The sequence below is a fragment of the Genypterus blacodes genome, unplaced genomic scaffold (genome assembly GCF_046128005.1).
Source record: "Genypterus blacodes isolate CSIRO-AG114 ecotype Tasmania unplaced genomic scaffold, CSIRO-AGI_Gbla_v1 ptg000045l_1, whole genome shotgun sequence".
Classification (NCBI taxonomy): Eukaryota; Metazoa; Chordata; class Actinopteri; order Ophidiiformes; family Ophidiidae; genus Genypterus; species Genypterus blacodes.
The window spans coordinates 3203935-3219458 of NW_027466858.1; the positions used below are offsets into that span (position 1 = coordinate 3203935).

Genomic DNA, 15524 nt, shown 5'->3' on the forward strand with positions numbered 1-15524 from the left:
ACAGCACATGTCCCGTTCACATGTTCTCCTCTGGTGTCCCTCCTTCTCTGTAGGAGCTCAAAGCGTTTGATGCTCTTTTGCCGTGTCCTCCATTACGCCGCTTCTTTCAGGTGCAGTGAAGTGAGAGTGATGTTATTGTTCTGCCGCCTCTCTCGGCCTCGGCGGGGCGGAGGCGCTTCATGCGGCGACATTAGCGAAGCTGCGGCTGAAGCTCAGAGGAGCAACGAGAACCTGTGAGAGAAGTTCAACCCCCAAAATGGATTTTGTTGACTTATTGAATATGAAGGGGCCGCACCGCTGTCCGTGGTGCTGAATGTTGATTGTCTGATTTGTAGATCGACGGATGCAGAAGATGGTTTGAGTCTCGTCAAGGGTTCGGAAGCGCTTGAGGATAATTTGATCCTATTTGGATTTATTGGGATTCAAACTTCTGTGAAATCACCGTGACGTCATTTTTATGAACGTTAGATTAATTTTGTTTTGTTTATGTTTGTTGTCTGAAAAGTAAAAAGAAGATCGGCAGTGATGTAATAGCACAGAAAACGACGACATTGTGTAAGAGAGAGAGGAGGGGGAGAGAGAGAGAGGGTGTGTGTGTGTGTGTGTGTGTGTGTGTGTGTGTGTGTGTGTGTGTGTGTGTGTGTGTGTGTGTGTGTGTGTGTGTGTGTGTGTTTCCTACTGATCAGCCCTGAGGGGCGGTGTCCGGGGCTCGTGTGGTGGAGAGGCAGTGCGCACACACGCTCCACTCCGGCGCCACTTTTACGCATCAGCGCGTCTCGTCGGTGTCCGCGCGTAAGAGAGATTCTTCTTCTTCTTTTTCTTCTTGTTTTCCAAACTCTGATCATCTCTTTCTCCTCGTCACTATGTTGCCCCCGGACTGTAAATAGACAACAGAACCAGTGACCCCTTCAGTTAAAGCGCCACCAGCAGTGAGGATACACCAGGAGCAGTGTGTGTGCGTGTGTGTGTGACAGAGAGAGAGAGGGAGAGAGAGAGAGGGAGAGAGGCAGAGGAGCGGTGAAGTTTCCGTCATGGGAGCGCATGGATGGATCGTGTGCGGATGTTTGGCGTTTTTCTGCGGGTTGCTGGTTCCGCAGGCGGAGGCGGGCTGCAGAGAGAGAGAGAGTCCGAACTGCTGCACGGGCCGGAATAACGAGTGTTTTGAGTTCACCAAGAGGAAAACCGTCTGCTACTGTGACACCTACTGTCACAAGACCGGAGACTGCTGCGAGGACTACCAGCGTGTGTGTCAGATATCAGGTGAGTCACACACACTCCAGCTGTGGAGATCTGTGGAGCTTTATTACATCTTTAACCAAATCCTGTCCAGTGGTGCCTGTTGTTTATTGTTTCCCAGTTGGAGTCAGAGATGGCCTCCTCCTCCTCCTCCTCCTCCTCCTCCTCCTCCTCCTCCTCTTCCTCCTCTTCCTCCCTGTCCTGGCACAGAGGTGACAGAGACAGTGAGACATACTACACATAGCTGCCTCTATATGGCGCCCATTATGGCTGTTTGCTTTCAGGGTCCAGCTAGATGTGACCAAGAGAGGAGGCTGCTCCATGTCCGGCTTGTGTGTGTATGTGTTTTTAAAGTTTGCAGGGTTGACCCTTGACCTTCGCATCAAAGCTTCAAATTGACTTTTATGGACAGGAGCAGTCTGGTGGGCAGCAGCGGCCTGAGGTTTGAGTGAGCAGTTAGAAACAACAACATAACACACAGGAGGATTCCATTCAAGAGATTTATCAATGGAAACGTTTGGGTCCTTAGCTCCTGGGTTGTAATCCTTTCATCCTGGTTGATGCTATATATGGACAAACAGAGGAATGGACAGCATGGGGACAGACTGCCAAAGATGGTCAGGGTTACAGTGGAGCTGTGCCTGAGATGTGACAGACAGGAAACACTCCAACCTGTGAGGGAAGACGCTCTAATGTTGGACCATCTCAAGTTCACGTGGAGTCATTATCTGTGGACAGATACACACTCAGTCCTCCGTCCCTAAGTGCTCACTAACAAGCACCTGTGTGTGAGGACGAGAGCAGCCGTCCCTTTATTTAGGTACATTCAGTGTATACACACACGCTGACCTGTGTGTGAGGGCAGCCTTTGTGCAGAGACGTGAACAGGCTGCAGCAGCCACCCAGGCTCCAGCCGCTCACTTAAAGTCTGCACAGATGTGTGTGTGTGACAGCAGCTGTAAGTCCATTTATAACACTCCATTGTTTAGGGAAACTAGCCGAAGCACCTGTTAATCTCTGTGTTACTATAACATGCAGTCATCCGAAGTTGTTTGCCTCTTTTATTTACTACAAATCATCTATGCTTTACATTACTGCCAGACGTTTTCCAAAGCATACAGTACATTAGCTTAAGAGACATTTTACAGCTTACTAGTTTTCTTTCTGTTCCCTGCTGTGCACAAATGAGCTGGCAGAGACTTTGATTTATGTCAGAATGTTGAAATGTTGTAATGATCTGGTGGTGCCAGGAGGTAAAAGTATTCATTTGAAGCTATCAGAAGGGGAAAATGGGGTTTCAAGCTCCTGCAAGAAATCCATAAATGAACTCTGGTGCATTTATCAACAGATGAGGTGCTGCGACTGGGAAATCCAACTTAGTGTCCAGTACAAATGAAAAACGCTGCAGACTCGAGACTGAATTTGTGATCCCTTATCCACCGATGGGTCAAAAGCCGGGCACACACACTGCCTGTATCATCATCAGTCAGCTGCACGGACTGGCTGTAATGCTTGATCCATCCCATGTGAGAGAGCCTCAGGTCAGCCCGGAGTCACGGCTGCACTGTTTAACAGCAGCCGCTCCCTTAAGAGGTTAACTAACCACAGCCATGTGCGTCGGCTCACAGGTTGTGTAACTTTTGTGTTTATCTGTGATGCCTCAGCCTTGATGTCATACAGAAGATGATCTTTCACACGAACACGAGAGAGCAGGTGTCACGAGCTGGAATGAGTCCAATACAAAAGAAGAAACTCCATCCAAACTATCTGAGAGAAGTCTTAATTATCATCATGTGTGGACTGATGAGTGTGACCGTGACTCTGCTGGGCCTGTTCAGGTGTTAACTATCCATTTTTGTCAACTTGGCAATGACCTTTGAACCCCTGTGTGGATCAGTAAGTTCAACCACAGCCCTGACTTCCTCCCTTTGCACCTTGAGCCTCTTTCTAGTGTAAAACCAGGCAGTGTGTGTTTCATCAAAGCTCCTCTACGTTCCCGCCCAGGTTTTATCTGATCCTGCAGCTCTGTAACGCATCTCGGCGTCCGTCTGTGTACCGTCTGTCACAGGCTGTAATTAACTCCAGTCAGCTGTGGGCGAGCAAAGGGTTTGGAGTGGGTGACATCAGAGGGGAGACAGAGAGCCTGGCAGACTCTCATCACCACCTGGACCCCAACACTTAAAGCTCTCCAGAGGGATTCGAGCTCTCAGAGATATATAAGGTTAGACAGGAACGTAAAAAAGGTTTGGAGGATCTCAGAATCAGCTATCAAAACCAGAAAGATGTGATGTCACTTCTCTAACTCAATCAGTTTCTACATAAAGTTTAGACTCCAAGCAGAACAAAGAGTTGCGCAATCGTCCTTCATTCTAGATTTACAACTTTAACTTTAATACCCCTTCTGGTGAAAAACAATGAGTCAGTGCTTATTTCGCAATCAGGTACAGCTCAGTGTGTTGTTGCCGTGTAAACTGATCCCGACAGCCTCATCAGCCTGGTTAACTACAGGCAGAAAGTACAGGAGAGTCTCATAATAAGGTTTTTCGGCTCAAATGCAATAAGCTAGCTAATGTTGATCATCCATCTTTAGTGTCAGTCAGAATCAAACAGTAAGCACATTTTCTATAAGCACCAATTACCACAGAATTCAACCATTACAAGTCAGTGAGGGCCCGGAGCAGCATTTACAGTTTCTTGCTGTTTCTAAAGGTCAAGCGTCCAGTATGATGCTGCATTCAAGCTCTATAGCAGAATTGGAAATACGGGGAACACGTCCCATTGAGAGAAGGGTGTGAATGATGTTGCTGCTGTGCTTCTGAAACCATGCACACTCATGGATCTGCAGGAACAGAGCGAACTGATCTTAGTTGAAGGTTGAAATTTGAAGGTTTGTTGGCACTTCCAAAATTCCTTAGGCCAAATCTGAGATATCAGAAGTTCAGCATTATCCCCACTGATCCTGTTGACCTGAGTGTCCTCCCCTGAGGCTCATATCAGGTCTTATTATGTTATATGAGGGAGAGTTCACAAACAGGAGGATTTAATTGGATTGGAGTTCTGCTGTATCTTCAGTCTTGTGTTGATTCCAGCACATTTGGTCCATGACAGGAAGTGTCACGTTAAGATAATGACTCCTTCCTCTTAACAGACCGTAGAGCTCAAACCGCTCCACAGGGAGGTGGATGTGCTCGCTCCTCTCCCGTCTGGAGCAGCTGGTACTTCTCACTTCAACAAGCAGACATATTTAAGCAGCAGATAGAGGAGCGATTGCTCATCTTTGGTGCGTCCATGCTGCTCTCCTCCAGGCACCTCTCCCTGGCTTCCTCTCCTCTGGGGCTTTGCAGGTTATGTTTGCTTCTCTCCGCTCCCTCTTGTTCCGGCTCCCCACTTGTGACCGCTGGCTGGCCGAGTGGTGAATATTCTAACCCAACCGGGGATGAAACAGAGCAGCTGGTTTAGGTTTTGAGACAAACAACCGGCATCCAGTTGGTCCAGGCGCTCACTGTAGATGATCAGAGCCGGAGAGATGGAGTGGATATTATCGAACACAGATGCTTGAAAACTTTAAATAGCCCTTCTGTTCAAAATGAGTTCAATGAGTCACTGCTTATTTCACAATGGGGTCCAGTACGGTGTGTTGCTGTGTGTTATTGTGTGTTTCTGTCATCTAAAGCAGCCTGACAGTCGGCCTGCTTCATTAGACACAAAGTGTAGAGGACGTGATTCTCATTCCAAAGTCTGCCTTTGTACTTTTGTTGCCTATTTTTCATGAATTCAACATTCTTAGTGTTAGTCATTATACATTAAAATAAATGATCCTGACCAAGAATATTTCATATAATATGATATCTCCATGATGCAGATTCATTATTGTTGTTGTTGTTGTTGTTTTTGACTGTACATTTTCTGGACAAGATTTAAAACTAAAAATTTAAAACTTCTCAAAAAACAACAACATTCAAGAAACTTTGATTAACATGAATAAGAACTTTAAACTTTAAACTTTCAAATCTGATTTAGAAAATTCAAATATATATATAAAAAATGTAAAACTCAATATCAGATCCCTCCTTTTTATTTCTTCCTTCTTTTTCACTTTGATATGAAATTTCTTGCAATTGGGATTTTTCTCTGAAACAGAACCAACAACCCTCTAAATCTTCAGATGTTAAATGTATACGGCCCCTTTTCCTTAAACAACAACCACATCATGTGTGTGTTTGTTTGGTTTTATAAAGTTCCTGGCTGACTGTGCAGAGTCACATCCCTGTTGTTGCTTCCATTCCTCAGATGTTGCGACATCTCTGCTCTGCCTCCCGTTGTGTTTCACAGCTGCGCTCCACTCTTTCCCCTGTGTGTGTGTTTCTTCTTTTAATTATATTTTAATAAAGTGTTACACAGGACACATGACTTCCGAGCCGCGTTGGCCAGCCGCCTCGGCCGGGTTTGTCACGAAATCTTTTAATGAGTTGGTTTGTTTTTGCTGCTCGTTCCAAAGGTGTCTGCAGGAAACATTTATGTGCCAACCAGTTATTATGGTTCAGTCCCGTGGCCTTCACCCCTATTAGCAGGATTAGGGTTCGTCCCCTGTGTTGCAGAACATTGTGAGGCTTGTCTGAAGGCACGAGGCCACAGATCCTTACACGGGCTGGGGGGGTGGGGGGGTTGTCGGGGGGGATGGCGGGACTGAAGGTGCAGCGGTCCTCCAGAACAGCTGGACATCTGGGTCCCATCAGTGAGGAGGTGGGGGGAGGAGGAGAGGGAGTGGGAGAGTGAAAAGTGGGATCAAAAAAAAAGAGACAGATGGGGGGGCGAGTGCAGCACAGGGTGATAAAGGGAGAGGCAGATAAAGCCAGCCGGGTGATTGCAGGTCCTCAACTCTTTGTCACCAAACCCCTAAAATGGAAGCAGAATTGAGGCGGAATGAGAGGAAAAAGCAAAGGAGCGGCGGCGTTAAAGGGTTAGTGCGCCCCGTTTCATTTAAAAGATAATAAGCTATTATCACACTGCAAGTGTGACTGGAGACTGGGTGACAGGTGGAGAGATAAAAGAGAGAGAGACAGAGAGAGAGAGAGCGAGAGAGGGTGTGACGCTCTCACATCGGCTTACTCCATGGTGTTTTGTCTGAACGGCGCCAAGCAGCAAAAATGGGCCAAAGTGCTGTGAATGTTCTGTCTAAAAGTCAACCGCTGATAAAAACACTGGGCCGTCTCTCTCTCTCTCTCTCTCTCTCTCTCCTTCTCTCTCTCTCTCTCTCTCTCTCTCTCTCTCCCTCTTATTCTCTTATTTATAGACCTAGAGATGTTTGAGGAGAAGCTTTGTAGCCGTACTTGAGAACACTCACAGTAACATATAAGCTGGTGATAGAGACAAAAGCCGAACATGCTGACAGCACAGCGCCATTTGTTTCCTGTATTGGGGTCGGGGGTCAGCGGTGGCGGCGTGCTTTCTCAACTGGGGACTTTCTCGCCAAACAATGGGGACGGGGGGACAACAGTGACTCTAAGCCCTGTGGGTCAGGCTGTGTCAGGATCTCAGCAGGGTTATCATGTGGGTGGCGGGGCCGTCGCAGCGGCGGTACCAGAAAGGGAGCAGGGAGGGGACGGGGGGGGAGAGGGACCACCAGAGTTTAGTAATTGCCTTCTGACCTCTGGTGGCACAGGGCCAACAGGCTGAGACCTCCAGACACAGCATTAGATCTCTGTGTGTGTGTGGGGGGGGGGGAGAGAGAGAGAGTGAGAGGGGGTAGAAGTCCTGTGTTTCCTCCATGCGGGAACCAGCCGACCCTTCCAGTTTCACCCATCCTGTTTGTGTGCAGCAGTTACCTCAGGCACCAACTGCCCTGCCCATAAATCCCTCCACTGGGTTAGAACCAAAACAGTCACAGAATGACTCAGTTTAACCGTTTCAACGCTCATCGGCCCCTTGAGTCGTCATAGTTATAGTTATGTGTGGTTATGTATGACTGGGATAAACGTCAGGAAGGAAAGGCAAGGGGACAGGAGGAAGGAAAGGAGGAGGAGGAGGAGGAAGAGGAGGAGGGGGAAGAGAGTGCAGGAAGTTGATGGTATTGTGGCGTCCGATCGCACTCTTTGGTCTCTACTACAGAAAGTTGATATGACTCATGTCTTTGAGAGGGAAATCTGTACAGTATGTCCATGTGTGTGTGAAGCCCAAGTGGGAGGGCGGCGGCGAGGGGGGGGGGGGGGGGGTTGTCTCACTGCGTGTGTGTGTGTGTGTGTGTGCGCGCGTGTATGTGTTGATGTGGGAAAAGCGAGTGTCAGGTGGGCCGCACTAATGTGCAGGAATGCAGAGATTCCACAGTGGCTTTGTGGATCGGCTGTGTCACCGAGACAGCCCCCCCTCCCCCTCCCCCCTCCCCTCTCCCCCCCACACACACACACCCACCCACCCCGACCCCCAAATCCCGACAGGACCATGGGAATGAACAGAACAAGCGGCACCTTGAAAGCTCTCTCTCTCTTTCTTACTCTCTCTTTTTCTCTTGTTCTCACACACACTCACTCACACACACACACATTCACTTGAGGCATTGTACTACGTGGGGCGAGCGAGTATAATAAAGACAGAGCGAGTGAGATTAGATGACCACAGAGGCTTAGATTGAGTTATGGTGTATTTATCCTCTCACTCTCTGCATGCACCTGCTGCCTTTGTCCCAAACCTCTGAAGCTCCGTAGCTCTGATATCAGATCCAAACATCAATCCTGTTTGTCCTGCTTTTTGCGTTTGTGTGTGCTTGTGTTTCTATATGCTGCGTACCGAGCTTTAGTATGCAGTGTACTGTGTTTCCCTCCATAATGACGTCTGTTAGCAGCCATTACATGTCTGCGTTACACTGCTGCTGCAAACTCTCTGCTTTGATCAGAACGAGCCTCCCACTAACACAGCTTCCTCCTGGCCCTGATGTAAATTAGCTCAACCAGCCTGCTGAGTGGGACGCTTGATTGCTGCTGTGTATTTATTTGTTGTGTGTGTGTGTGTGTGTCTGCGTGCATGTGTGTGTGTGTTGATGTGGGCTTTTAGGGCAAACAGAGAGAACAGGATGCCAATGAGCCTCTTATTTAAATGGCCCCTTACATGTGACCTGGGTCGCAGACTTCCTGAGTCTGGAGTCAGCAGATGGTAATGAGCCAGTCACTCCTTTTCCTCCTCTACCTGAGTCTGAAGTGCTTAGTGCATCATTAGAGGGAGTGTGTGTAGCTGCTGCACATTCAGTCATGCAGTTAGAGCAGCTCAGATTAGGAGCCAAGGAGGGCACAAAGCCAAAACAGAATGCATCTAAAGGGCTGGACAGGACTTGGTGAGGAGTTTGTGTGTTAAGTAATATGTGTCATTTTTCCAAAATTCTAATTTAGAAGACATTTGAATTAAATTAACACTACAACTTACAAAATCCTCATATTGCAGCTGCTGAACAAAAAAATGCCACCCACCCACACAACACACACACACACACACACACACACACACACACACGCACGCACGCACGCACAGACACACACACACACGCACGCACGCACGCACACACACACACACACTATAGAGTCAGTATCACAACAGGGGGAGGATGTGATATTACTCGTGGCCATTTTATTTCCATTGCTTGATAGATTGATTGAGTAATTGATTGGTTCAATTGTAACCTGTAAATTTAGAAGATATCTAGGGCAAAATCAAAAGTGTCCTCAGAGCTGCAGGAGGCTTCAGATGCTTGTTCTCCATTCTTATTTACACTTATTTAACTTTGAACTTTCCTGATCTCCACCCCTCCCTGTTCCCCTAGCAGCCATCGACTGTGTGGTGGGCTCATGGGGTCCCTGGTCGCCGTGCACGTCGGCGTGCGGGGTCGGAAGCACAGAGAGGAGTCGCCAAGTTTCCGTCCCCCCTAGAAACGGCGGCACGCCCTGCCCTGACCTCAAACAGCGGCGAGGATGCTTTGGCAACAACGCCGTCTGCAGCACCGCCAAAGGTGAGAGGCGTCCACTTACAGCGCCAACACAGACCTGCTCAGCTCTGTCACATATTCATTCTGTGATTCCCTGGGGCTCACTCACGCTGACAGCTTTACAGTAAGCGTTACATTTCACACACATCTGCTCTGAAGCTTTATCCAGCTGCACGTCGTCAGGAATACCTCAGTTAAGCTCTGCAAAGGAAAATCACTCCAAAAAAACACAAGATAAGTCTCTGAGAAAAGATTTCCTCTGAGAAATGAAAGCAACGTGAGTCTTTACAAGGCTGGATAACTGTGACACACAAACACACACACGCACACGCACACGCACACACACACACACACAGACACACACACCCACACAGGAGGATGATGACATGAGACCCAGAGTGTTTTTAAGCTCTATCTTTGTAAGCTGAGACGTACGTAAGCAGGTTTAAATTGTTGGTTTCTCCGTGCTCAACCTTTCATCCTCACGCTTCACTTGCAGAGGTGGCAAAGATCCTGCCTGATTCTTTCAAGAGGAACTTCAAGGACCCCTGGAGACGACCACACATGCTGATGAAGGAGGAGAAGGCCAGGTAGGGCCTCTATTATTAACGGACTGCAAACAAAACAAACCACTGTTGACGCCTCGCCGGCTCACCTTTGTTTTCTTTGTGGCTCTCCTGTATGCAGACAGGAAGGAAGTAGAGCTGAACGTTTAGAGAGCAGGGCGACTGTGGGCGGAGTCTCGCTATAAAAGCTCTGCAATCTCATTTGTTTATGTTTGCATTCAATCGACAAAAACCTTATTATGTTTTGTTCTTTTATTTTGAAAATCTTTGCCCCAAACTCTCCTTAGAAGAATGCGTTTTTATTCTGACTATGATTTCTATTCATTTTCATTCCAGCAATCACGTTTTCCTTTGAGTTCAGTCATTTCAGCTCTGTTCTGCACCTGCTATCAGTTCTTCCTCAGCTGAACTTTACTTCAGCGGTCGTTTTAACGTAAACGTTGCGCTCTAAGAGATGAGAGCAGACGGGCGGAGGTCGCCACAACACAGAGGCCCGAAACGGCTTTGATTAGGGAAGACGAGGGAGCTGTCACTGAGTATTTGTGTGAGGAACTGACCTTTACTGATAAGGCCGCAGTAATCCATGTTAGAAGGTGAACCGTCCCTGCCTGGAGCACAGACATCTTTGATCTGGAGCTGATTGCTGATGAACTCGACCGAGGGGAAGGAAAGCCGTGGCTGGTTTCCTTTCACGCTGATTAAAATGGACACCAGATACTTTTGTTTTGGCTGAGACGCGGCGCATCAGGGAGGGATTTGGAAGCACACGCATGATTCATAACCGCGACACGGAGCCGGGCTGATTTCACACAGACATCTGGCGCTCTGAGGCGACCCTGGTGTTGCCTTGGGAGGTGAGCCAGGAAACATGGAGGCGTTAAGGTGACATGAAGGGAGCGACCGTCAGCTGCATGACTCACACACAGAGAAGACTGGGGAGATGTGTAGATGACCAGGAGGCTGTAGAAATCATAGTAGAAATCTATAATATGAATCGTCATGGTAACAAACACATTTCAGTCATTTTTCCATCTCCTGTTTCATTTATTTACTGCTTTTATTCAATTATTTTCTTTGGCCTTGATAATGGAGACCTCTCTCTCTCTCTCTCTCTCTCTCTCTCTCTCTCTATGTCTTTCCCTCTCTCTTTCTCTTTCACTCTCTCACTCTCTCTCTTTCTATCTCTCTATCTCTCTGTGTCTCTGTGTCTCGCTCTCCCCCCTCTCTCTCACTCTCTCTCTTTCTATCTCTCTGTCTATGTCTCTCTGTCTGTCTGTCTGTCTGTCTGTCTGTCTCTCTCTCTGTCTCTCTGTCTCTCTCTCTCACTCTCTCTCTCTCTCTCTCTCTCTCTCTCTCTCTCTCTCTCTTTGTGTCCTGGTATGAACCTTTGATACGTCATGTTGTGTCAGAGGTTTTTGGATCAAGGTTTATATTTTCTTTTAGTTTTTTTTTTGTGCTTGGCCGCCCAAATAAATGCTGCAAATGTTCAAAGTTTCCTGCCAGAAGGAACAGAGTGAGCAGAGTGAGCGACTAAACAAGAGGTTATTATTGTTTTCAGCCAGGCAGATGACCGTGACCGCACCGGAGCAAATGTAACAAATCTCTTATCATCTTTTGTGTGGCTTCAGTCGCCGATGGAGCTCGTTAGGTTGGATTGCTTTGAGTTCAGCTTCAGTCACTTCAATGACATCAAGGGCAGGGAGGAAGGAGGAAGAATGCTTTTATTCTTCAGTTTACAGCCTCTGTCTCTTCATCTGGGGGCAGCGATATGAGACGAGGTCGGGAACAGAATTATGTCTCAACAGAGTCCAAACACACTGACCAGCTTCAAATCTGTCTCATGTAAGTTGTAGCACTGATGAATCTGTCACATCTCAAACATACGTGTTCTCCTCTCTCCCTGCCTGTGTGTAGTTACTGTGTGTACCTGCGGGTGAAGCAGGCCAGCGCCGCATGTAAACTCAAACTGTGGAGCGCTCAGCTGGTGAGGGAGCGGCTGGTGTGTGCCGAGTGCCAGAGTGACGCCATGTCAAAGACAGACCGCTGTGGAGGCGAGGGGCTGGAGAGCATCAGGTACACACACACACACACACACACACACACACACACACACACACACACACACACACACACCTCACACAAGTGTTTACTTCACTTACACTTATGGCGTTTAGGGATCAAGTTTATATTTACAGCAGTGGAACAAGGCAGCTTTGCGTTTCCAAAAATAGCTGTAAAAACTATGAGCTGCCTTTGAGCAAGGCAGTAAAATGGACGCCCATTTACAATCTATGGACAGAACACACAAGTATACTTTCTCTGCACTATCACAGTCTGATCCCATCCCTTTGTTCTCTAGAACGTTCTGGGCCGCAGCTTCAGTCCCGGGTTGCCACGGCTCCTGGATGCGGGAGTCTTCCTCTGAGGGTTGTCGGTGTCCTCCCTACTCTGTGCTGTTTGTATGAGCCGTGGCATGGGGACCCGGTCTCTCCGCGCCAAACTGCCGGGATCCCTGCCAGCCAAGCCAGAAACCAGCTCACTGGATCCTATAACTCAAGGAGATCAGCAGCATCCTGCCACGTTAACCTTTCACCTCATACTCTGTACTGTACTCTGTATACTGTAAAGAATATCTTGCATTTAACTTCATATCTGACAGCCACGTCGCGTACTGCTTCCTCTCCAAAGCACAGCGGCTTCTTCTCGGCCTTTTAACCCTTGAGTCTTTGCTATCTACCTCCACCAATGCAAGTGTATGTGACAATGCATAATGTATAGAAATATATGATTTAGCTTTATACATTTTCTACTTTTGATTGTTTATATGTAATGTTTATGGCCCATATACTGGAGCCACACACATCTGTATCCCACAGTGGCTGCACCCAAAGTTTTGTCCGTTCTGCTGTCGTCTCGTCTCCCATTGAGTCTTTTAAGTTTAAAATGACCCGGTGCTGTGATCCAGGCTTTATCAGCATCACGTAAGAGAGGGAAACAGCCATCTACATCAAATTCCACCCTGCTTCTCTCAGACATGCCACTGTTTTCTAAACCTGTTTTCCTTTCCTCCCATCTTACAATCAGCACCGCACCATCCAATATAACCCCGCGCTGAGACAGAGAGACAGAGAGACAGAGAGACAGAGAGAGACAGAGAGACAGAGAGAGACAGAGAGACAGAGAGACAGAGAGAGAGAGAGAGAGAGAGAGAGACAGACAGAGAGACAGACAGAGAGACAGAGAGAGAGCAACAGAGAGCCAGAGAGACAGAGAGAGACAGAGAGACAGAGAGACAGAGAGAGAGAGAGAGACAGAGAGACAGAGAGAGACAGAGAGACAGAGAGAGACAGAGAGACAGAGAGACAGAGAGAGAGAGAGAGAGAGAGAGACAGACAGAGAGACAGACAGAGAGACAGAGAGAGAGCAACAGAGAGCCAGAGAGACAGAGAGAGACAGAGAGACAGAGAGACAGAGAGACAGAGAGAGACAGATAGAGAGAGAGAGACAGAGAGACAGAGAGAGACAGAGAGACAGAGAGACAGAGAGACAGAGAGAGAGAGAGAGAGACAGAGAGACAGAGAGACAGAGAGAGAGAGAGAGAGAGAGAGAGAGACAGAGAGACAGAGAGACAGAGAGAGACAGAGAGAGAGAGAGAGAGAGACAGAGAGACAGAGAGACAGAGAGAGAGAGAGACAGAGACAGAGAGACAGAGAGAGAGCAACAGAGAGACAGAGAGCCAGAGAGACAGAGAGCCAAAGATAGAGAGAGAGAGAGAGAGAGAGAGAGACAGAGAGACACAGAGCCGCTTCACTCCCTCTCTTATTAATTAACACAACCTCCTCCCCATTATCTCTCTCTCTCTCTCTCTCTCTCTCTCTCTCTCTCTCTCTGTCTCTCTCCCTGCACTCCCTCTTCTCCTCCTCTCTCCTCTTCTCCTCCTCTCTCCTCATCAGTCTAACATCACAGACTCATTGCTGCATGTTGACGTCCCTGACACAGCAGGTTCAGTCTGGTTTCAGCTTCATTCTTCATCTCTCTGGAAATCTGAGACTTTTCCTCCTTTTCTCCTTTTCTGTGTTTGTGTGTTTATTTATTTCAAAATAAATGATAATTTTATTAGTGCAGCACCATGTATTCTGTTCCATTAGTGAATAAAAACCACCCCCCTCTTATTTCTCCCTCTCCTGTCATATTTATCTACAGGATCACTCCAAACATTAAGGACCGTGTTGATGAAACTTGGCTTTAGATACTCTGAATACTTTGGTAACATCAATCTCAACGACTCTGCCTTTGCCCTTGAGCAAGGCACCCGGCTGTAGTCTTGGAGTTGGTCCCCTGGTGCTGGATTATGATGTGCTCGTTCGGGCTTGGTGGAGGCTGTGTGTATACAGCTGATGTGTGTATATTGAATCATGATTGACAGATACGTTGGCTTGTTGTTTTCCTCTCCCCAGGCCAGCGGGGCGTCGCTGGCTCCTCTCCTGTGTTATTACGGCTGTTACACACAGCACCTCTAAGTATATCCTTCACCTTCCCCCGGTGTTTACATACAGAACAGAACACTTTAAAGCACAGTGCTCTTGAACGTACGTAACGTAATGCCAACATGGAGCCATGGACATATTTCTGCTGCATTCTTGGCATGTTCTCCCTGTGGCGCATGTGTGGTGACGACAAGCTAAATGACAGCTAATGTATGTAATCATGTGTTTGTGTGTGTTCTCCTACAACTCGGGTCTGTTTTTGTGATGTAAGCGGGGGAGAGGACAGACTAAACACAGATTACATCGTCTCTAAATACGTCTTCAACTGTTTGACTGAAACTGAGACTAACAAGGTGTTTTTGAAGGCCATCATGTTGATATATCTTCTTGTTTATTGAACAAAGGAGCCTCACAAAGTTCATCATACATGGTATATAGCTTCATGAGTCAATACATGTAAGCTTTTAATTGTGGAGTGTAACCGGAGCCTTAAAGAGACTCAGCAGGCCCAGGTCTCTATAGTTTGGTCAACTTGTGTTTGAGATGATCCGTCTGCTCAAAGGTTCAGTAATTACACTTCCCCACCTCTCCTTTAAGGCAGATGGCCGCTCCATGTGTCCGCCCCGTCTCCCTCCAGCTTCTCTCCAAACTCCCCTTTGTCAGCACAACTTCCACTACAACAGTGGCAATAGAGTGTTGTCAGCCCGTGGATGCGTCCCCTCTGAATCAGGCATTTACCCCCCACCCCTTAGCTGCTGCGACTCCACTGCTTACACACTTTCCAAAAGGCAGGAAGGTCCGTCCCCGGCCCGCCACCTGATGGGCTCTGACAGCAGTGATTTCTGGGATTACACCAGCTGAAAAGGGGGGCATTCCATCCCCAGTGGCTTTTGTCACAGCGTGGACACTGTTTGCTTTTCCTCCCAGCCCCTCCGGATGGCGCGGAGGCAGAGAACCCGCCGGTGACTTCCGTCCATTGGCCGTCCATTGGTAGATGTGCCAACCTAACCTGAGCTCATCTACCTGTAGCCTCAGTGTCTTCCCCCTCCACTCTACATCTGAGAACGCTGCAGCTTAAACACACATCCATTATCCTTAATCTGTTATTCCCATTGTTTGATCACAGAAATCCTTGGACTATACAGGAAAACAAAGACTGCCTCCTCTCATTGACCCCTAACAGAGATGGCAAACAGATTAGTAAGCAAACTTTGGGTTCCTGTCTTTGTTTGGCCTCAGCATCATGGGATTGGTTTATATGAATCA

General features: G+C 47.8%; 1 protein-coding gene across 2 annotated transcripts; it reads left to right on the forward strand.

Annotated features, from left to right (window-relative positions):
* The first annotated feature begins 708 nt into the window (after positions 1-708).
* On the forward strand, positions 709-13158 carry LOC143000128 (somatomedin-B and thrombospondin type-1 domain-containing protein). 2 transcript variants are annotated; one of them, XM_076149335.1, is made up of 6 exons: positions 718-792; positions 888-1260; positions 9044-9229; positions 9705-9795; positions 11686-11844; positions 12131-13158. In XM_076149335.1, the coding sequence occupies exons 2-6, from the start codon at positions 1032-1034 to the stop codon at positions 12234-12236; spliced, it is 771 nt and encodes a 256-aa protein (XP_076005450.1). In that variant the 5' UTR covers positions 718-792; positions 888-1031; the 3' UTR covers positions 12237-13158. The 2 variants fall into 2 exon arrangements, with proteins under 2 accessions (XP_076005451.1, XP_076005450.1); XM_076149336.1 differs by having other exon boundaries at positions 709-1260; positions 9047-9229; positions 12131-13157.
* Positions 13159-15524: the final 2366 nt, after the last annotated feature.